General features: G+C 35.0%; 1 protein-coding gene across 1 annotated transcript; it reads left to right on the top strand.

Annotated features, from left to right (window-relative positions):
* Positions 1-783: 783 nt before the first annotated feature.
* Positions 784-18,685, top strand: mcoln3b (mucolipin TRP cation channel 3b; the record flags this gene model as incomplete). Its single annotated transcript, XM_079802074.1, has 12 exons — positions 784-984; positions 2,499-2,666; positions 3,796-4,100; positions 5,260-5,356; positions 5,589-5,688; positions 9,017-9,129; positions 11,726-11,875; positions 14,205-14,306; positions 14,619-14,741; positions 16,618-16,824; positions 18,035-18,159; positions 18,277-18,685. The coding sequence occupies 12 exons, from the start codon at positions 784-786 to the stop codon at positions 18,305-18,307; spliced, it is 1,722 nt and encodes a 573-aa protein (XP_079658200.1). The 3' UTR covers positions 18,308-18,685.
* Between the last annotated feature and the right edge of the window lie 4,499 nt (positions 18,686-23,184).

Below are 23,184 nucleotides of genomic sequence, written 5' to 3'. Positions count from 1 at the left end.
TAATCACGATTAATCACATCTTACATAAAAGTATGTAAATATATAAATATAATACACACAAACACATATTTACAAACTTATGTTAGATGTGATTAATCGATTTAACTGAACTAATATACATATATATATTATATGATAATATTTTATGTAACGATAACCCTGAAAACTGATTATTAAAAGATATTAAGGTATTATTTATTCTAACCAACTATAATATAAGGATTGCGTCAAATTTATTTAAAATTCCCATATTATCATATATTAGGTATTAGTCAAACCGATTAATCGCAATTAATCACATCTAACATAAAAGTTTGTAAATATATAAATAATATACACATATATTTTAAATACACACACACATATATATTTACAAACTTACGTTAGATGCGATTAATTGAACTGAATGTACATATATATAATTTATTTATATATGATAATATTTTATGAAACGATACCCCAAAAACTGATTATTAAAAGGTATTATTTTTTTCTAACCATCTATAATATTAAGATTGTCATACATTTATTTTAGAATACTTGAGTGGAATCAGTTCAATGAATTGAATTCTCATTCTAGCCACAAATTAAAATAAATATGACCTGTAAAAGCAAATGAAATACAAAAGCTGCAGTAAGTAATGCACAAAATATGCTCATAATAACACTATGAATAATCTGAATAACAGACCTAGAGTTAAATATAATCCTGAATCTGATCTTGGACTCTGAGCATTGTGTGGAAGAGTGAACGCTGGTCTTAATGCAGATGTTTCTTCAGACATGGCCTGGTGTGTAAACGATCCCAACGGAAACTGGTCGGGATCACCCGCTCTCCCTGAGCCGCTGGAGGAGGAGGTGGAGAAGTTCAGGAGGAAGCTGAAGTATTTCTTCATGAACCCCTGTGACAAGTACAAAGCTCGCCAGAGAAAGCCCTGGAAACTGATTCTGCAGATCCTTAAAATCGCTGTGGTCACCATACAGGTGCAGTATGAACACTTACAGCCAGCAATGATGGCCCCTACTATATAGTAGACAGAAAACAGTATCGCTGCGTCCGAAATCTCATACTTCCCTACTATATAGTAGATGGAAAACAGTATGGCTGCGTCTGAAATCTCATACTTCCCTACTATATAGTAGACGGAAAACAGTATGGCTGCGTCTGAAATCTCATATTTCATTACTATATAGTAGACGGAAAACAGTAAGGCTGCGTCCGAAATCTCATACTTCCCTACTATATAGTAGACGGAAAACAGTATGGCTGCGTCTGAAATCTCATACTTCCCTACTATATAGTAGACGGAAAACAGTATGGCTGCGTCTGAAATCTCATACTTCCCTACTATATAGTAGACGGAAAACAGTATGGCTGCGTCCGGAATCTCATACTTCCCTACAAATCTCATTCTTCCCTACTATATAGTAGACGAAAAACAGTATGGCTGCCGCTGAAATTGCATACTTCCCTACTATATAGTAGACGAGAAACAGTATGGCTGCATCCGAAATCTCATACTTCCCTACTATATAGTAGACGAAAAACAGTATGGCTGCATCCGAAATCTCATACTTCCCTACTATATAGTAGACGAAAAACAGTATGGCTGCCGCTGAAATCGCATACTTCCCTACTATATAGTAGACGAGAAACAGTATGGCTGCATCCGAAATCTCATACTTCCCTACTATATAGAAGACGAAAAACAGTATGGCTGCATCCGAAATCTCATACTTCCCTACTATATAGTAGACGAAAAACAGTATGGCTGCATCCGAAATCTCATACTTCCCTACTATATAGAAGACGAAAAACAGTATGGCTGCATCCGAAATCTCATACTTCCCTACTATATAGTAGACGAAAAACAGTATGGCTGCATCCGAAATCTCATACTTCCCTACTATATAGTAGACGAAAAACAGTATGGCTGCCGCTGAAATCGCATACTTCCCTACTATATAGAAGACGAAAAACAGTATGGCTGCCGCTGAAATCGCATACTTCCCTACTATATAGTAGACGAGAAACAGTATGGCTGCATCCGAAATCTCATACTTCCCTACTATATAGAAGACGAAAAACAGTATGGCTGCATCCGAAATCTCATACTTCCCTACTATATAGTAGACGAAAAACAGTATGGCTGCATCCGAAATCTCATACTTCCCTACTATATAGTAGACGAAAAACAGTATGGCTGCCGCTGAAATCGCATACTTCCCTACTATATAGAAGACGAAAAACAGTATGGCTGCCGCTGAAATCGCATACTTCCCTACTATATAGTAGACGAGAAACAGTATGGCTGCATCCGAAATCTCATACTTCCCTACTATATAGAAGACGAAAAACAGTATGGCTGCATCCGAAATCTCATACTTCCCTGTGTGTGTGTGTGTGTGTGTGTGTGTGTGTGTGTGTGTGTGTGTGTGTGTGTGTGTGTGTGTGTGTGTGTGTGTGTGTGTGTGTGTGTGTGTGTGTGTGTGTGCAGCTGGTGTCGTTTGGCCTCAGTAATCAGATGGTGGTTCAGTTTAAGGAGGAGAATCTCATGACGTTCAGGCATCTGTTCCTGAAGAACTTCAGCGAGAGCAGCGCCAACACCTACGCCGTTTACACACAGCACGACGTCTACACACACATCGCTTACACCGTGGAGCAGGTCAGTCCCCGTCTTTGAGCCATTCTTCATGCCTAACAAGAGCAACCAAACCACTCAGAATTAATAAGGATAATATGCAGAAATGTATTTGAAAATGCACGCTATATATAAAAGTTTAAATGTAAAAGTGCACTAACACAGCAAAATATATTTTAAATTGCATGCCATATATAAATATTAATATTTAAAAGTGCTCAAACTGAGCAAAAATGTAGTTATAATTGCATACAGTATATAAATATTTATATTTAAATATTGTCAATAAATTATAAAAATATATTTTAAATCATATATAAATATTTATAAAGTGCACAAAAGTTTAGTTGCACAAATGTATTTTAAATTGCATTCCATATGTAATATTTATGTTTAAAAGTGCACAAAAGATGAGAAAATTAATTTTAAATTGCATGCGGTTTTATACATTTTTATATTTAAATGTTGCCAAAACATGAAAAAAAGTATTTTAAATTGCACACCATACAATGTATAAATATTTATATTTTAAAATGCACAAAAGATGCAAAAATGAATTTTAATTGCATGCAATTTCTATAAATATTTAATTTTAAGTGTTGCCAAAAGATGGAAAAAATGTATTTTAAATTGCATGTCATACTGTATATAAATATTTATAAAGTGCACAAAAGATTAGATTAAATAGCAGAAATGTATTTTAAATTGCTTGCCATATGTAATATTTATCTTTAAAAGTGCACAAAAGATACAAAAATGTATTAAATTGCATGTGATTATATATAACTCTTTATATTTAAATGTTGCCAAAAGATGGAAAATGTATATTTTAAATTGCATGCCATACAGTATATAAATATTTATATTTTAAAGTGCACAAAAATGTATTTTAATTGCATGCGATTATATTCATTTTTATATTTAAATGTTTATCCTACATTTACATATGTAAATATGTTTATTTATGTAAATTGTCATATTTAAATGTTGCCAAAAGATGGATTTTTTTTATTGCATGCCATACAGTATATAAATATAATTAATTTAGAATTTGTCAAAAGAAAAAGATGCAAAACATATATGCAAATGCATCTTCACACTGGCCTTTCAAAGCTCAAGATTCTCAGGAAAGGTCATTTTTCCCGCCTTTCAGTTTCTGAAGTTGCCAAGCTTAACGGTGGCCAACCATGAGTATGAGAAGCAAGGAGAGGTTTCCGCCCCCCTCAGCCTCTGCCAGCAGTTCTACCGCAACGCCAGCATCTCTCCAGCCAATGAGAGCTTCCACATCGACTCTCAGGTGGATGAAGGTGATGATGTGTGTCATGGCCAGCTGCTGACCCGTCCTCCGCTTGATCTGACCTTCTGCTGGTTTCTTTCAGAGTGTTTGCTGGTTTACCCTCCACACCCCTCCTCCAGACCCGCAGAACACACACTGAACTTTACTCTGCACTTTCAGAGGTACAGGTGTGTGTGTGTGTGTGTGTGTGTGTGTGTGTGTGTGTGTGTGTGTGTGTGTGTGTGTGTGTGTGTGTGTGTGAGGCATTCATCCGTCTGGCTAACAAGCTCACAATAAATGAGTGCCAAAAGATGGAAGAAAATATTTAAAAATGCATGCATATGTAAATGTTTTTTAAAAGTTTGCAAAAGATACAAAAAATTATTTTAAATTGCATGCGATTACATAAATATTTATATTTTAAAGTGCACAAAAGATGCAAACATTTTATATAAATATTTATTTTTAAATGTTGCCAAAAGATGAATTTTTTTATTTTAAAATGCATGATATACAGTATATAAATATTTATATCTAAATATTGTCAATAAATTAAAACATATATTTAAAATTGTCATATTGTATATGAATATTTATAGTTAAAAGTGCACAAAAGATGCAAAAATTAATTTTAAATTGCATGCAATTATATACATTTTTATATGTAAATGTTGCCAAAAGATGGAAAAAATATTTTAAAACTCATGTCATACAGTATATAAATATTTATATTTAAACATTGTCAATACATTTAAAAAATATATTTTAAATTGCGTATATTATAGTATATAAATATTTATAAAGTGCACAAAAGATTAGATTAAATAGCAGAAATGTATTTTAAATTGCATTCCATTTGTAAATATTTATAGTTAAAAGTGCACAAAAGATGCAAAAATTACTTTTAATTGCATGTGATTTATATAAATATTTATTTTGAAATGTTGCCAAAAGATGCAAAACATTTTTTTAAAACTCATGCCAGACAGTATATAAATATTTATATTTAAACATTGTCAATAAATGTAAAAAATATATTTTAAATTGCATCATATAGTATATAAATATTTATAAAATGCACAAAAGATTAGATTAAATAGCAGAAATGTGTTTTAAATTGCTTGCCATATGTAATATTTATAGTTAAAAGTGCACAAAAGATGCAAAAATTATTTTTAATTGCATGTGATTTATATAAAAATTTATTTTTAAATGTTGCCAAAAGATGAATAATATATATTATATACTTTGCACTTTCAGAGGTACAGGTGTTGTGCGAGGCATTCATCAATCAGGCTAAAAAGCTCAAAATAAATGTGCGTGCGTGTGTGTGTTGGTCAGGTTGCTGGCGGTGGCTGTGAGATTCACTCTGAAAGCCATTAACCTGGAGACGGTTCAGTATCACGAGCTTCCAGACTGCTACGTCTTCAACATCACAGTATGTCACATGACACTTCATCTCCATTTCCTATTACATTCATAAACTCGTGAGTGGGATAAAACGGGAAGGATTCTCAGGTTTTTCCTTTACTAAACACATGATCATCTGTCTGTGTGTCTTGAGCAGCAAATCCTCATATGAGAATGATTTGTGAAGGGAGTAATGATGCTTTGATCACAGGAATAAATGACACTTTACCATATACTCGCATGTTTTTTTGAATGAGCAGATCAGCTTTGACAACAAGCCCCACAGTGGGAGGATCGTGATTGAGCTGGACAACGACGTGCAGATCTACGAATGCAGAGACGGGACTGTGACTGGTGCATGTGAGCCTTTCCCATGATTCTCCACTGCTTACAAACCCCTTTAACCCTCTGGGGTTCTTCAATCATGGGTCACACTCAGGACTTTCGGGTCCAAAATGACCCGGAGGGCGGGATTAAGATAAAACATTTTTTGAGTAAAATCAATGAAATATATTTTTTCTTTTCTTTTTTGGTGTTTTGAGATAATTTTTTGATTTATAAATAATATTTATACAATAATTATGACCCATTTTTTCCCATTGAATATAATAGAAAATGTGTGTGTGTGTGTATATATATATCAGGTCATTATATGTCATTTTTGACCCGAAGGTCCTGAGTGTGACTATTTTTTTTACGACCACTTAGACTTTTCAAATCCTGTCCCCAATTTCGTTGGGTGTTCATATACCAAGTACCAATAAAGTCACCAAGTTTCGGACCATTCCGATGAAGCTACGATTTTTTTTTTAAAAATTATGAAACGCTTCGGGTCATTTTTCTCGTTGAGAAATGGCTGACATGGGCTGTGTTTACATGTCTTTTTTTTTGTTCATATCTACTGTTAATGTGTGACAAAACGTAGTTTTAAGACTTTTTCAGTCGATAATGTAGTTGTTTAAAGCTCAAATCTGTGGTTTATTTACATAAACAGTGCCTATTTGAACATTTTATCTGCCGTTGTCGGAGCTGTGAGCTCCAGCGGACAGCGCGCTCAGCGCACGTGAAAGCCGACGAGGGCAACCTTTCCTCGGCCAGTCCTTCTGCCGTCTCCCGCTGGCTCTGATGTCTCTGTGGTGTGTCTCGAGCTATAATTCGTCTTGTAACGGCCGATCTTTGGTCTCATGGATCTATAATTTGTTCCCTGGCAAATCGTTTAGGCTGAGGGCAAAGATAAGTTTCATTACTTTATATTTTTAGGCTATAACTGTACGTTGCAGTTGTAACGTTAGCCTACTAGCACTGACTTTGAATGTTTGACTGCATTGTTGCTTTGTTTCATGTATAGCTTGTTATACATTACTGATACTTTTGTATTATTGATCATACATAAACTTGCATTTAACAAAAAGAGACTGGGTTGTGTTTCATGTAATTTAATGTTATCACAGTGATAATCATATTGTCTGAACCAGATATCAATATACAGATTTTCTCTTCATTGTTGTCACTACTAGAGCAAGCTCCTGATTGGTTAACGCGGCGCGAAATATCCGCCAAAGTTCAGATTTTTCAACTTGAGCGTTTCGCGCGATTCACGCGATTCGCGCGAATCGCGCGTTCAAAACGCTCAAGTCGCGTCCTTCTCGCCGCCTCAATCGCGCGAATCGCGCGAATCTCGCCGCCTCATTCGCGCGAATCGCGCCGCAGAATGCCATTTCGCGTCTCTGCATTGACTTAACATGTAAATCACTCGCGCGAATCGCGCGAATCGCGTCCGGTGTGAACGCACCATGAGTCTCAAGGTTCCATATTTTGTGATAGAAGTGATACACTGCAAAAAATGCTCTTCTTATTTAGTATTTTTTCTTGTTTCCAGTCCAAATATCTAATAATTCTTAAATCAAGATGCATTTACTAGATAAGTAAAATGACATAAGATATGTTTTCTTATTTTGTGGGGGGGGGAGGGGGTCAAAATGAAGTGAGTTTTTGCTTAAAACAAGCTAAATGATCTGCCAATGGGGTGAGAAAAATAATCTTATTTCTGTTTGGGACAGAAACAAGATTTCAATCAGAAAGAAGATTTTTCTCACTCCATTGGCAGATCATTTTGCTTGTTTTAAGCAAAAACTCATTTGATTTTCAAGAAAACAAGAAAAAATATCTTGTCATTTTTACTTATCTAGTAAATGCATCTTGATTTAAGAATTTTTAGATATTTAGACTAAGTAAAAATACTAAGTAAGAAGAGCATTTTTTGCCGTGTATTTGAGAAACGTATTCATTTGTTACAATAGAATGCATTCAAAAAAATTCTATGAAATGTGGGTGACAATCGGTAGCTATTTTTGGTATTACGCCTAAACAAAATCTCATTATGAACTTAAATTTTTTTGATATCAACTTTAAATTTGGAACACAACTCGGTTAGACATATGGCTTTGATTTTATAGTAAAAATTATTTATTTATTTAGTACAGAACAGTTGATTAACAGTAAATGTAAAATTCCATAACTTTTTCATACTTACATTTTTTTGAAGTGCTTTAACTTCAATCATTTGTTTAGTATCTTTCTTTAAAACAAGACCAAACTTAACTCCAAAGCATTTTTGAATCACAACCATTTAAGTTTGGATAGTGCATTTTTACATCTATTCTCAAAAAGGGGGGTGACCGTTATGTAAAATTCAATTGATTGTGATAAAATACATTAAATTGCATTATCTTTGAGACGCCACTTCATACTTCATCATACTTCCCCAGTTTATTGATTATTACATAAATATTTTTTTTGTATTATAAGTTTTCAGAAATTTTTAAATGAGCAAAAATGCACTATTTTCAGACATTTCCAGAACATAAATCTGAACATTGAATAAAGCCACTTTCAAAATTCTTGTTTGATTTTGTTGACATATTAGAGTTAAAGGATTTTACTGAAGGGATTTTGGATATATCTTTGTATCACTGCATAAATCAGAAAATACTGTCAACAGACAGGAAAAAAACATTTTTTCCAATGTTTTAGGAATAAAATGTTCTATAAACCAGTGTGAATGTTATATGAACAAACCCCTCAGTACAAACCTTCAGAATATAGTCAGGAATAAAACCCTAAGTTTTGGTGTGTGTGTAAGTGCTGCTGAAGTGGAGAACAATCTCTTTAAAGATATGTATCATAATCCAAATCTACAGACGCTAATACATAAAGTGCAATAAAATAAAGACTTAAATGTGTGTTTTAGATGTTTCCTGTACAATAGTCTGAAAGTTGACATGTTATGGAGGCAAAATAGCTCATAATCTCAAAATTTACCAGTGCATGATGTAAGTGTCTTGCCTTAAATCAGAAAATATTGTCAATAGACAGAAAAAAAACCAACACATTTTTAGTAATAAAATGCTATATAAACCAGTGTGAATGATAAATGAACAAACCCCTCAGTACAAACCTTCAGAATATAGTGAGGAATAAAACTGTAAGTTTTGGTGTAAGTGCTGCTGAAGTGGAGAACAATCTCTTTAAAGATATGCATCAAAATCCAAATCTACAGACGCTAATAGTGTAAAAAGTGCTATAAAATAAAGACTTATGTGTATTTTGGATGTTTTTCTTATGAGGAGTCATTGATCTGAAGTGTTTATGCACTTCATACATTTTAATGAATGTTTTTTGTGTGTAGCCCCGAGGAACATGTACATTATGGTTCTGTTTGACGTCGTGGTCATCCTGATTCTCCTGCTGTCGTTCTTTCTCTGCATGCGCTCGCTGAAAGCTGGAGTCCTGCTGCAGTCGGTGAGCTTCTGCGTCCTCGTTTGTTCAATTAATCATTGAGATACAAAAATAATCACTTGCCACTAGTGTTAATTTCGTCAGACGAGACGAGACTAAATATGTTCGTTAACGACCTTTTTTTCCATGACGAAGACGAGACGATGACGAGACTGCACCAATGTTCAAAAACACTGACTAAGACTAAATTAACATGCATTATTGTTGACGAAAAAGGACGAGACTAAAATGTTTTGCATAAAATAAAAACTAAGATAAAATCTCTCTTCATTTTCGTCTACAATTGTCTCTACTTTTTCATCATGAGATGAATATTCAGCTGTTCAAAATATTCCGAAAGAGTTCCCGCTGTTGCTCGAGTAGGCTACTGGTCTCTCTCATACGCCGCCTGTCATCTCGCGGCCGCGCGCGTGTGGTCACGTGGTTCCCGGAGCGCTCAATACTTCTAGCGCTGTGTCCTTACATTTGAATGGCTTAAGCCGCGTAAGTTACACAACAGCTTCACTATACAGGTGTTTGCAGCTATTTTTGGTAAACCGTACAGCATAGTGTGCGTCAGCCACATTTACAGTATCATTTTATTAGGGAGAGTGGTAGAGATCAACATTGTTAACATTAATATTAATGTTTTTCTTGTACTTAGCCCTCAGGTATTCCTTACTAATTAAGTCACACTTATAGCCTCCTCATTGATGGTCAAATACACCTTAACTATTTAAAAAAATAAATAGCCTATATTTTAATTCAATAATATTTATTGAATATTTTGAGGAGATCTTTTGGTACTAAATACTATTTGTGCAATACTTATGGTCCATTAATGACCACATAAAATATTTTTCTTCTAATATTCTTCTTATTTATATTACAATTAGTGTATTAATTAAGGTTAAAATAGAGAATTCCACTGCAAAGAGGCAAATTAGAGCCATTTTGTGGCTGGAAAAATAAAAATTTTCACTTGTAATGCCATTACCCACTATAGGTGCCTGTATGGATCTTTAATAAATATAAATGTAGTCCAGTTGCTCAAAAAAGTATTGCAGATCATAACTGCTTACTTATTTGTGAAATTTTGAAATGTTAATAATAGTGAATAGTAAAGAATGCAAGCAAATATAATATAACCCCAAAAAAGTGTAAAAAAAACCTTATTTTTCCTTATATGTACAGTAGGCTATACATATGAATTCATACTGAATCAAGATCGAAATCGATATTTGTGCCCATCGTCTCATAAGCTAATGCTGATTTTAGGCATCTACGCTGTAAATCAACCAGTTAGCTATGGTGTTGTGGCACAAACATTATGCAGGTTATATGTACTTTATGTAACTTATTTTGCCACAAAATACATTGAGTTTTCCTTTGACTAAAGCTAGACTAAAATGACTAGACTTTTGGTCGACTAAAACTTGACTAAGATACCTTGAGTTGTCTTTTGACTAAAACTAGACTAAAATTACGAGACTTTTAGTCGACTAAAACTTGACTAACAAAAAAAGATATGTGAATGACTAAATATGACTAAAACTAACAAGGACATTTGGCACAAGACTAAGACTAAGACTAAATTAAAAATAGGTAACAAAATTAACACTACTTGCCACGTAACACAAAAAAACATATTTGAATGTCTGAGCTGCTGTTTTCGATGATTTATACGGTCAAGCTCCAAAAAGGAGTATCATAAAAGTTTATATTCCTAGTCATATGATTTTTTCTCTGAGTAACTTTGAATATAAGGCACACTGAAAAGAAAAATGATTTATGGTTCGAATTGCATATAAAATGTCCACTGTTTTACACAGTTTTAACATAAAAAAAACAAATAAATGCATTGCATATTTTGTCAATCATACATAAATGAAATGGTTCAGAGTTCTGTAATGGCTCTAATAAACTGAATGTGTTTTAAATACACAATGAGCAGTGTATTTATTATCAATAAATCCAGTTTGTTTTGACGTCATACATTTGAACTAATTAAACGTTGATTGAATATCCCCACATTATGATTGTCATTAACTGAATAAATGTAATTGTTTTCACAATGACCAGAATTATGCTAATTCTAAGCAATTTGAAATAAAAATAGACTAAAATAGTGTAGAAATCTGACCTGTTTCATTTATGTATGCCTGAAAAATATGCATCACATTAAGTTTGTTGATAAAAATCCAAATGAATGGAAATATTATATGCATTTCAAATACATATCTTAAACGTAGGTCTACATTTTGATGACACAGTAAGCTTACTTTACTGCTTTAGTTAACATGAACTAAGAACACTTAGTTAATGTTGATTTCAAAATGTACTTCAAATGTTATGTATATTTGACAACATTAGTTAATGCGCTGTGAGCTAACATGAACAATCATTGAACAGCTGGATTTTTATTAACATTAACAAAGATGAATAAATACTGTAACATATGTATTGCTCATTGTTAGTTCATATTGGCTAATAATACATTAACTTAATGAGACCTTACTGTAAAGTGTTACCAAATTTGTCGTGCAGAAAACGTTTATAATCATTTTATTTGTAGACAATCAAAATTCAGGCAGTAATCAAATGTTCATCTGTTCTTTAGGAATACACGGCGTTCTTCTCCAGTCGGTACAGCAAACGCGTGTCTTTCTCCGACCGTATGGAGTTCATCAGCGGCTGGTACATCCTCATCATCATTAGTGACGTTCTCACCATCACAGGCTCTCTGCTGAAGATCATCATCCAGCTGAAGGTCAGAAATCATCTGAACACAAGTTCAAAATCACATCAAACTGCCTTTTTGTGTTACATAAACTTGTCTAAACATGTAGATACAGTGGCAGATTGTGTCCTCCGATAGTTGTGATGTGTAACTCATCTGATTTATCAGTGTATATATATACAGAACTGTTCAAAAGTTGTTTTTTTTTTTTTTAAAGAAGCTTATACTTTTATTTATCAAGGAGGCATTCAATTGAGCAAAAGTGACAGGAAAGACACTCATGATGTTCAAAGATTTCTATTTTAAATGCTGTTCTTTTGAACTTTCTATTCCTCAAATAATTTAGAAAATTAAAATGTTACAGTTTCCACACAAATCTGAAGCAGCACAACTGATAACAATCATGTTTGTTGAGTGTCAAATCATCATATTAGAGTGAAGGGTCATGTGACACTGAAGACTGGAGTAATGATGATAAATTCAGCTTTGATCACAGGAATAAATTACACTTTACTATATATTCACATAGGAAGCAGATGTTTTGAATTGTCATAATATTTCACATTTTGTACAGTATTTTTGATCAGTTAATTGCAGCATTGGTGTTAATTGCTGATGTCATCTATCTAAATCTCTTAATCTTTTGCATAATATTGTTAAAGGGATAGTTCACCCAAAAATGAAAATTAGCCCATGATTTACTCTCCCTCAAGTCATCCTAGGTGTGTGTGACATTCTTCTTTCAGACGAACACAATCAGAGTTATATTAATAATAAATGTCCTGGCTGTTTTTGTTTTGAAGTCCATAAAAGTGCATCTATCCTTCATAAAAGTGGATAAAAGTATGATGGATAGATGCACTTTTATGATGGATGGATGCACTTTTATGATGGACAGATGCACTTTTATGACGGATAGATGCACTTTTATGATGGATAGATGCACTTTTATGATGGATAGATGCACTTTTATGACGGATAGATGCACTTTTATGATGGACAGATGCACTTTTATGACGGATAGATGCACTTTTATGACGGATAGATGCACTTTTATGATGGACAGATGCACTTTTATGACGGATAGATGCACTTTTATGACGGATAGATGCACTTTTATGATGGATAGATGCACTTTTATGACGGATAGATGCACTTTTATGATGGACAGATGCACTTTTATGACGGATAGATGCACTTTTATGACGGATAGATGCACTTTTATGACGGATAGATGCACTTTTATGATGGATAGATGCACTTTTATGATGGACAGATGCACTTTTATGACGGATAGATGCACTTTTATGACGGATAGATGCACTTTTATGATGGATAGATGCACTTTTATGACGGATAGATGCACTTTTATGATGGACAGATGCACTTTTATGACGGATAGATGCACTTTTATGACGGATAGATGCACTTTTATGACGGATAGATGCACTTTTATGATGGACAGATGCACTTTTATGATGGACAGATGCACTTTTATGACGGATAGATGCACTTTTATGATGGACAGATGCACTTTTATGATGGACAGATGCACTTTTATGACGGATAGATGCACTTTTATGACTGATAGATGCACTTTTATGATGGATAGATGCACTTTTATGATGGATAGATGCACTTTTATGACGGATAGATGCACTTTTATGATGGACAGATGCACTTTTATGACGGATAGATGCACTTTTATGACGGATAGATGCACTTTTATGACGGATAGATGCACTTTTATGATGGATAGATGCACTTTTATGATGGACAGATGCACTTTTATGACGGATAGATGCACTTTTATGACGGATAGATGCACTTTTATGATGGATAGATGCACTTTTATGACGGATAGATGCACTTTTATGATGGACAGATGCACTTTTATGACGGATAGATGCACTTTTATGACGGATAGATGCACTTTTATGACGGATAGATGCACTTTTATGATGGACAGATGCACTTTTATGATGGACAGATGCACTTTTATGACGGATAGATGCACTTTTATGATGGACAGATGCACTTTTATGATGGACAGATGCACTTTTATGACGGATAGATGCACTTTTATGACTGATAGATGCACTTTTATGATGGACAGATGCACTTTTATGACGGATAGATGCACTTTTATGACTGATAGATGCACTTTTATGATGGACAGATGCACTTTTATGATGGATAGATGCACAAAAATGACCCAACAAGTCACTGCCCTTCGTCTGAAAGAAGAATGTCATACACACCGAGGATGACTTGAGGGCGAGTAAATCATGGGCTAATTTTAATATTTGGGTGAACTATCCCTTTAAATGAGATGACTGTGTTTCTGTTGGTCCCTCAGGCCGTGGCGAGCTATGACCTGTGCAGTATCCTGCTGGGCACCGGCACCATGCTCGTGTGGATCGGGGTCTTGCGCTACATGGGATACTTAAAAAAATACAATGTAAGACCTGCTCGTTCTCATTGCAGCGTTCAGGAGACTGAACTGGTTTGGCCATTCCTGCTTCTTGCAACATGAACGCTGTATTGAAATCCATCATAGTGTTGAATATTGTAAAATGTCAAGATATATATTGATGTATATATTGTTAGTGAGTGCATTAAGTAATGTGTTAACACCTTATTGTAAGGTCTCTATTATTGTTATCAATATTTTTATAGAAATGTGAAAAATAGTTTTTTTGCCATAGAAATGAATGATTGCGCCCCCTGCTGACTGTGGTGTGTAACTGCTTGTTTGATTTCCTCTGGTCAGATTCTCATCATCACTCTGCGAGCTGCGTTTCCGAACGTCATCCGTTTCTCCTGCTGTGCTGCCATGATTTACCTCGGCTACTGTTTCTGTGGCTGGATCGTGCTGGGACCCTACCACAGCAAGGCAGGTCTTCAGAACCGCTCATACTGCTCACACTGCTTCTGAAGCAGCCGATATGTGTACTGATCATTTTGTGTTTGTCAAAATGTGCAGTATACAACAGAGCAATGCAGTGTATATAGATATATACTGTGTATACACCGATCAGCCATAACACTGATGATCTCCTGTTAGTGGGTGGGATATAATAGGCTGCAAGTGAACATTTTGTCCTCAGAGTTGATGTGTTAGAAGCAGTAACCTAAGAAGCAGGAAAAATGGGCAAGCATAAGGATTTGAGCGAGTTTGACAAGGGCCAGATTGTGACGGCTAGACGACTGGGTCAGAGCATCTGATTATGCCGTTACATGTGTGTGTGTGTGTGTGTGTGTGTATGTATGTATATATATATATATATATATATATATATATATATATATATATATATATATATATATATATGTCACAAATGCATGCAGGATGCAAATTGTAAAAACAAAACAAAAGGGGGGGATATCTGAACAAGAATGTCATCAGAAATGTTCATTTAGAAATGTAGACATTAGAAATTCAGTGTAATTTTTTTCTGCTTATTTGTCAACTACCCCAATGCCAAAATTCTGCCGCTGGCTGGCAACTTTTTAAAAACATGTTGGCGGGGAAAGAGTTAACTTATCGACTATAAATGTATTAATAAAAGCCACATAAGGTATTTAGATAAACACATTTCTGCCATCGGATAGTGTCAAATCAAGTCTTTTAAACCCCGGTATACCTGAAGGAAAGCTTACATCGCCATCTACTGTCAGAAATGTGAAATGCATGGTTCTGATGATGTGCATTAGTGATGCAACACTACAGTTAGTCCACAATTCAATACATACCTCGGTTTTTAACCACGGTTTTCGGTTCGGTTCTGATGGCTTGTCACATCAGTTTTTTGTTATTCTATTCTTAGGCGACAGGAACAGAAAGAGGTTAAGGAGAAAAAAGACTGCAATACTCTTTCTTTATTTTACTTGAATTGAAAAACCTTACTTAAAAAAAAACCTTCTACACATTCCTAGTGTATTGTATAATATAAAATAAATATATATAAAGATTTACACTGGCAGCTCAGAGCTATACAGCAGCATTTAAGTATGAAATTGAATGAATAAATGTAAAAATAAAACACTTCACAGACTTCACTATAAAATATACACTGATTCTTATTAAAGCTGCTGTATTAGTTCTTCAGTCAAGAGCAGTGAGTGATTTTCTCTTTGTCTTTTGTTGTTGTATTAACATTAAAGGGATAGTTAAAATTTTCATTTCTGTCATCGAGAAATGAATACAGGTTTAGAACAATATTAGAGTGAGTAAATAATAACAATAGAGGTGAACTGTCCCTTTTAAGGATGGCGTGTTCACTATAGGCTGCGCTGCTGTCAATTAAAGACCTGCACGCATCTAATATACAGACACACACGATTTTACCTTCACTTTAGACATAACCGACTGTGTTTATGTTAACCTTGTGTGTATTTGACAGTATTAGCGCTGTAAGACGACTACTTAGTCCAGTAATCACGTGTTTGACAGGCGTTTAGTGCGCGCACTCGGAAAAGTGCATGGGCAAGGCTTTAAAACGCATGCAAATAATGAGCTTCCATGATTGTGAATAACTATAGTGTTCTGTGAGTATAACTCCACCACTAACGTGTGATGTGAATGTATGTCGTGTTGTTCAGTATTGGGATGGAGGCAAATGATAGAATGTGTAGAAAAATAACTAATTAAATGCAAAACTGAAAACGCAATTCACAAGCGCGTATTGAACCGTGAATCCCGTACCGAACGGTTCAATATTATATTGAGAATTGTGGCATCCCTAATGTGTATATTGTTTGTCCATCAGTTCCGGACGCTGAACGTGGTGTCCGAGAGCCTGTTCTCCCTCATCAACGGCGACGACATGTTCTCCACCTTTAAGAAGATGCAGCAGAAGAGTTATGTGGTGTGGCTCTTCAGCCGCGTGTATCTCTACACCTTCGTGTCTCTGTTCATCTACATGGTGCTCAGTCTGTTCATCACGCTCATCACGGACACCTATGACACCATCAAGGTGAGAGAAACACTTCTTTGAGCATTTGGACTATTTTAGAAACCGTTGCAGCAGAACAACAACTTACCCAGTATGACAATGATTAGCTCAAGTACTGGTTATGTGCTTTATTTAATGCTAAAAGTGTCTAAATAGGGTTTGAATATCCTTTTGCATGATGTTTATAGCCGTACTGAAAACGACACTGGATGCTTGCAGAGAGACTCCGCTCGCATGCTCTTCTGATTGGCTGATTTGGGTTGCAAGTGTAGTGTGCTTGCAGAGAGACTCCACCCGCATGCTCTTCTGATTGGCTGATTTGGGTTGCAAGTGTAGTGCGCTTGCAGAGAGACTCCGCTCGCATGCTCTTCTGATTGGCTGATTTGGGTTGCAAGTGTAGTGTGCTTGCAGAGAGACTCCGCCCACAGGCTCTTCTGATTGGCTGATTTGGGTTGCAAGTGTAGTGCGCTTGCAGAGAGACTCCGCCCACACGCTCTTCTGATTGGCTGATTTGGGTTGCAAGTGTAGTGTGCTTGCAGAGAGACTCCGCCCACACGCTCTTCTGATTGGCTGATTTGGGTTGCAAGTGTTGTGCGCTTGCAGAGACTCCGCCCACACGCTCTTTTGATTGGCTGATTTGGGATTGATTTGGTTACGAGTGCAGTGCCCCTTCAGAGAGACTCCGCCCACACACTCTTCTGATTGGCTGTGATTTTTTTTTCATTGATTTTGTTGCGAATGCGGTGCGCCTGCAGAGAGACTCCACCCACACGCTCTTCTGATTGGCTGTGATTTTTTTTTCATTGATTTTGTTGCGAGTGCAGTGCGACTGCAGAGACTCCGCCCACACGCTCTTCTGATTGGCTGTGATTTTTTTTTTTTCATTGATTTTGTTGCGAGTGCAGTGCGACTGCAGAGACTCCGCCCACACGCTCTTCTGATTGGCTGTGATTTTTTTTTTTTTCATTAATTTTGTTGCGAGTGCAGTGCGTCTGCAGAGAGACTCCGCCCACACGCTCTTCTGATTTTCTGTATTTTTTCATTGATTTTGTCGCTGGAATCTTAAATCACATCGCATGTTTTTAAATGTAAATGAGCACAGTTATGATTGGCTTATCTCTTGACGTGAGAAATTTGTTTAAATGCTTTTATTACTATATTATTTCATGTTTTTAGAGTCCAAACTAGTAAAGTAATATGCGAACTGTATGTGCGACTGATTTTGTCGCAGCATCAGCGTTTGGACGGGGAGCCCGTGTCAGATCTCCAGGCGTTCATCATGCAGTGTAAAGACCCTCCTGAATCGGGCCGCTTCAGTGTGAACGAGACCAGATGCCTGATGAGCTGCTCACACAGGTGAACAATCAGAAAATGTTGATCTGTTCTGTGTATTTGCAAAAGTTGTTCTTTGAACATCGTTAAAGCTCTTTTGACAGTATGAGGAAACGTGATATTGGTGTGTTTTTGACGCAGGGCGTGCGGCTCTGATGACAACACGGACTGATCACAACCTTCGTCTGGACTCTGTGTGATTGTGATGAGCAGCAGTGTGTGAGTTTGGATTGTGCGAGTGAAAATATCTGTCTGTATGTTCAGATATTAAGTGTATATAAATATATAAAAACGAATGAACAGGACAGATCTGTCTAAACATGTTTTTGTTTGAGCACATCAATGTTTAGTAGATTATAAATCCTCTCCACTTTACAGAAAATTGTAAAATAGTGTAATTATTTATTATAAATATTTTGTTTTTGTTGTAAAGATGAGGTTTACTTGTACTGGAGGACATTCATGCAATGGCTAAATTAACAGCTTGTTAAGGATATGAAAGGCAACTCAACTACTTTAGTGTTAATAAAAAATAAACTGACTTACAATCAATCTCCTTGAGTTTCTATGTGTGTTAACACAATTCAGCACCAAGCCAAACTCCATTCAAATGAAGACACAATAAATTACATAACTCACTATTTACACTGTTCACTTTCATCACATTAATCACTTAGATTACACTGTTCACTTTCATCACATTAATCACTTAGATTACACTGTTCACTTTCATCACTTTATTCACTTAGATTACACTGTTCACTTTCATCACTTTTTTCACATAGGTTACACTGTTCACTTTTACCACATTTTTCACATTGGTTACACTGTTCACTTTTACAACATTTTTCACATAGGTTACACTGTTCACTTTTACAACATTTTTCACATTGGTTACATTTTCACATAGGTTACACTGTTCACTTTTACAACATTTTTCACATTGGTTACATTTTCACATAGGTTACACTGTTCACTTTTACCACATTTTCCACATAGGTTACACTGTTCACTTTTACCACATTTTTCACATAGGTTACACTGTTCACTTTCATCACTTTTTTCACATTGGTTACACTGTTCACTTTTACCACATTTTTCTCATAGGTTACACTGTTCACTTTTACCACATTTTACACATAGGTTACACTGTTCACATTTACCACATGTTTCACATAGGTTACACTGTTCACTTTCATCACTTTTTTCACATAGGTTACACTGTTCACTTTTACCACATTTTTCACATTGGTTACACTGTTCACTTTCATCACTTTTTTCACATAGGTTACACTGTTCACTTTTACCACATTTTTCACATAGGTTACACTGTTCACTTTCATCACTTTTTTCACATTGGTTACACTGTTCACTTTTACCACATTTTTCTCATAGGTTACACTGTTCACTTTTACCACATTTTACACATAGGTTACACTGTTCACATTTACCACATGTTTCACATAGGTTACACTGTTCACTTTCATCACTTTTTTCACATAGGTTACACTGTTCACTTTTACCACATTTTTCACATTGGTTACACTGTTCACTTTCATCACTTTTTTCACATAGGTTACACTGTTCACTTTTACCACATTTTTCACATAGGTTACACTGTTCACTTTTACCACATTTTTCACATAGGTTACACTGTTCACATTTACCACATTTTTCACATAGGTTACACTGTTCACTTTCATCACTTTTTTCACATAGGTTACACTGTTCACTTTTACCACATTTTTCACATAGGTTACACTGTTCACTTTTACCACATTTTTCACATAGGTTACACTGTTCACTTTCATCACTTTTTTCACATAGGTTACACTGTTCACTTTTACCACATTTTTCACATAGGTTACACTGTTCACTTTCATCACTTTTTTCACATAGGTTCACTTTTACCACATTATTCACATAGGTTACACTGTTCACTTTCATCACTTTTTTCACATTGGTTACACTGTTCACTTTTATCACATTTTTCACATAGGTTACACTGTTCACATTTACCACATTTTTCACATAGGTTACACTGTTCACTTTTACCACATTATTCACATAGGTTACACTGTTCACTTTTACCAAATTTTTCACATAGGTTACACTGTTCACTTTTACCACATTTTTCACATGGGTTACACTGTTCACATTTACCACATTTTTCACATAGGTTACACTCTTCACTTTTATCACATTTTTCACATAGGTTACATTTTCACATAGGTTACACTGTTCACTTTTACCACATTTTTCACATTGGTTACACTGTTCACATTTACCACATTTTTCACATAGGTTACACTGTTCACTTTTATCACATTTTTCACATAGGTTACACTGTTCACTTTTACCACATTATTCACATAGGTTACACTGTTCACTTTCATCACTTTTTTCACATAGGTTACACTGTTCACTTTTACCACATTTTTCACATAGGTTACACTGTTCACTTTTACCACATTTTTCACATTTTTCACATTGGTTACACTGTTCACTTTTACCACATTTTTCACATAGGTTACTCTGTTCAATTTTACCACATTTTTCACATAGGTTACACTGTTCACTTTTACCACATTTTCCACATAGGTTACACTGTTCACTTTTACCACATTTTTCACATAGGTTACACTATTCACTTTTATCACATTTTTCACATTGGTTACACTGTTTACTGTTACCACATTTTTCACATAGGTTACACTGTTCACTTTCATCACTTTTTTCACATAGGTTACACTGTTCACTTTTACCACATTTTCCACATAGGTTACACTGTTCACATTTACCACATTTTTCACATAGGTTACACTGTTCACATTTACCACTTTTTTCACATAGGTTACACTGTTCACTTTTACCACTTTTTTCACATAGGTTACACTGTTCACTTTTACCACATTTTTCACATAGGTTACACTGTTCACATTTACCACATTTTTCACAAAAGGTTACACTGTTCACTTTTACCACATTATTCACATAGGTTACACTGTTCACTTTTACCAAATTTTTCACATAGGTTACACTGTTCACTTTTACCACATTTTTCACATGGGTTACACTGTTCACATGTACCACATTTTTCACATAGGTTACACTCTTCACTTTTATCACATTTTTCACATAGGTTACATTTTCACATAGGTTACACTGTTCACTTTTACCACATTTTTCACATTGGTTACACTGTTCACATTTACCACATTTTTCACATAGGTTACACTGTTCACTTTTATCGCATTTTTCACATAGGTTACACTGTTCACTTTTACCACATTATTCACATAGGTTACACTGTTCACTTTCATCACTTTTTTCACATAGGTTACACTGTTCACTTTTACCACATTTTTCACATAGGTTACACTGTTCACTTTTACCACATTTTTCACATTTTTCACATTGGTTACACTGTTCACTTTTACCACATTTTTCACATAGGTTACTCTGTTCAATTTTACCACATTTTTCACATAGGTTACACTGTTCACTTTTACCACATTTTCCACATAGGTTACACTGTTCACTTTTACCACATTTTTCACATAGGTTACACTATTCACTTTTATCACATTTTTCACATTGGTTACACTGTTTACTGTTACAACATTTTTCACATAGGTTACTCTGTTCAATTTTACCACATTTTTCACATAGGTTACACTGTTCACTTTTACCACATTTTCCACATAGGTTACACTGTTCACTTTTACCACATTTTTCACATAGGTTACACTATTCACTTTTATCACATTTTTCACATTGGTTACACTGTTTACTGTTACCACATTTTTCACATAGGTTACTCTGTTCAATTTCATCACTTTTTTCACATTGGTTACACTGTTCACTTTTACCACATTTTCCACATAGGTTACACTGTTCACATTTACCACATGTTTCACATAGGTTACACTGTTCACTTTCATCACTTTTTTCACATAGGTTACACTGTTCACTTTTACCACATTTTTCACATAGGTTACACTGTTTACTTTCATCACTTTTTTCAATTAGGTTACACTGTTCATTTCCGTCACTTTTTTCACATTGGTTACACTGTTTACTTTTACCACATTATTCACATAGGTTACACTGTTCACTTTTACCACATTTTTCACATAGGTTACACTGTTCAGTTTAACCACATGTTTCACATTGGTTACACTGTTCAGTTTTACCACGTTTCACATTGGTTACACTGTTCACTTTTACCACTTTTTTCACATAGGTTACACTGTTCACTTTTACCACATTTTTCACACAGTTACACTGTTCACTTTTACCACATTATTCACACTGTTCACTTTTACCACATTATTCACATAGGTTACACTGTTCACATTTACCACATTTTTCACATAGGTTACACTGTTCACTTTTATCACATTTTTCACATAGGTTACCTGTTTACTGTTACAACATTTTTCACATAGGTTACACTGTTTACTGTTACAACATTTTTCACATTGGTTACACTGTTCACTTTTACCACATTTTTCACATAGGTTACACTGTTCACGTTCATCACATTATTCACATAGGTTACACTGTTTACTTTCATCACTTTTTTCAATTAGGTTACACTGTTCATTTCCGTCACTTTTTTCACATTGGTTACACTGTTCAGTTTTACCACATTTTCCACATAGGTTACACTGTTCACTTTTACCACATTTTTCACATAGGTTACACTATTCACTTTTATCACATTTTTCACATTGGTTACACTGTTTACTGTTACCACATTTTTCACATTGGTTACACTGTTCACTTTCATCACTTTTTTCACATAGGTTACACTGTTCACTTTTACCACATTTTCCACATAGGTTACACTGTTCACTTTTACCACATTTTTCACATAGGTTACACTGTTCACTTTCATCACTTTTTTCACATTGGTTACACTGTTCACTTTTACCACATTTTTCTCATAGGTTACACTGTTCACTTTTACCACATGTTTCACATAGGTTACACTGTTCACTTTCATCACTTTTTTCACATAGGTTACACTGTTCACTTTTACCA

Source organism: Gobio gobio (assembly GCF_949357685.1).
Source record: "Gobio gobio genome assembly, chromosome: 21".
NCBI lineage: Eukaryota > Metazoa > Chordata > Actinopteri > Cypriniformes > Gobionidae > Gobio > Gobio gobio.
The sequence above is the reverse complement of the archived record's forward strand: the minus strand, read 5'-3'. Positions and strand labels throughout refer to the sequence as shown.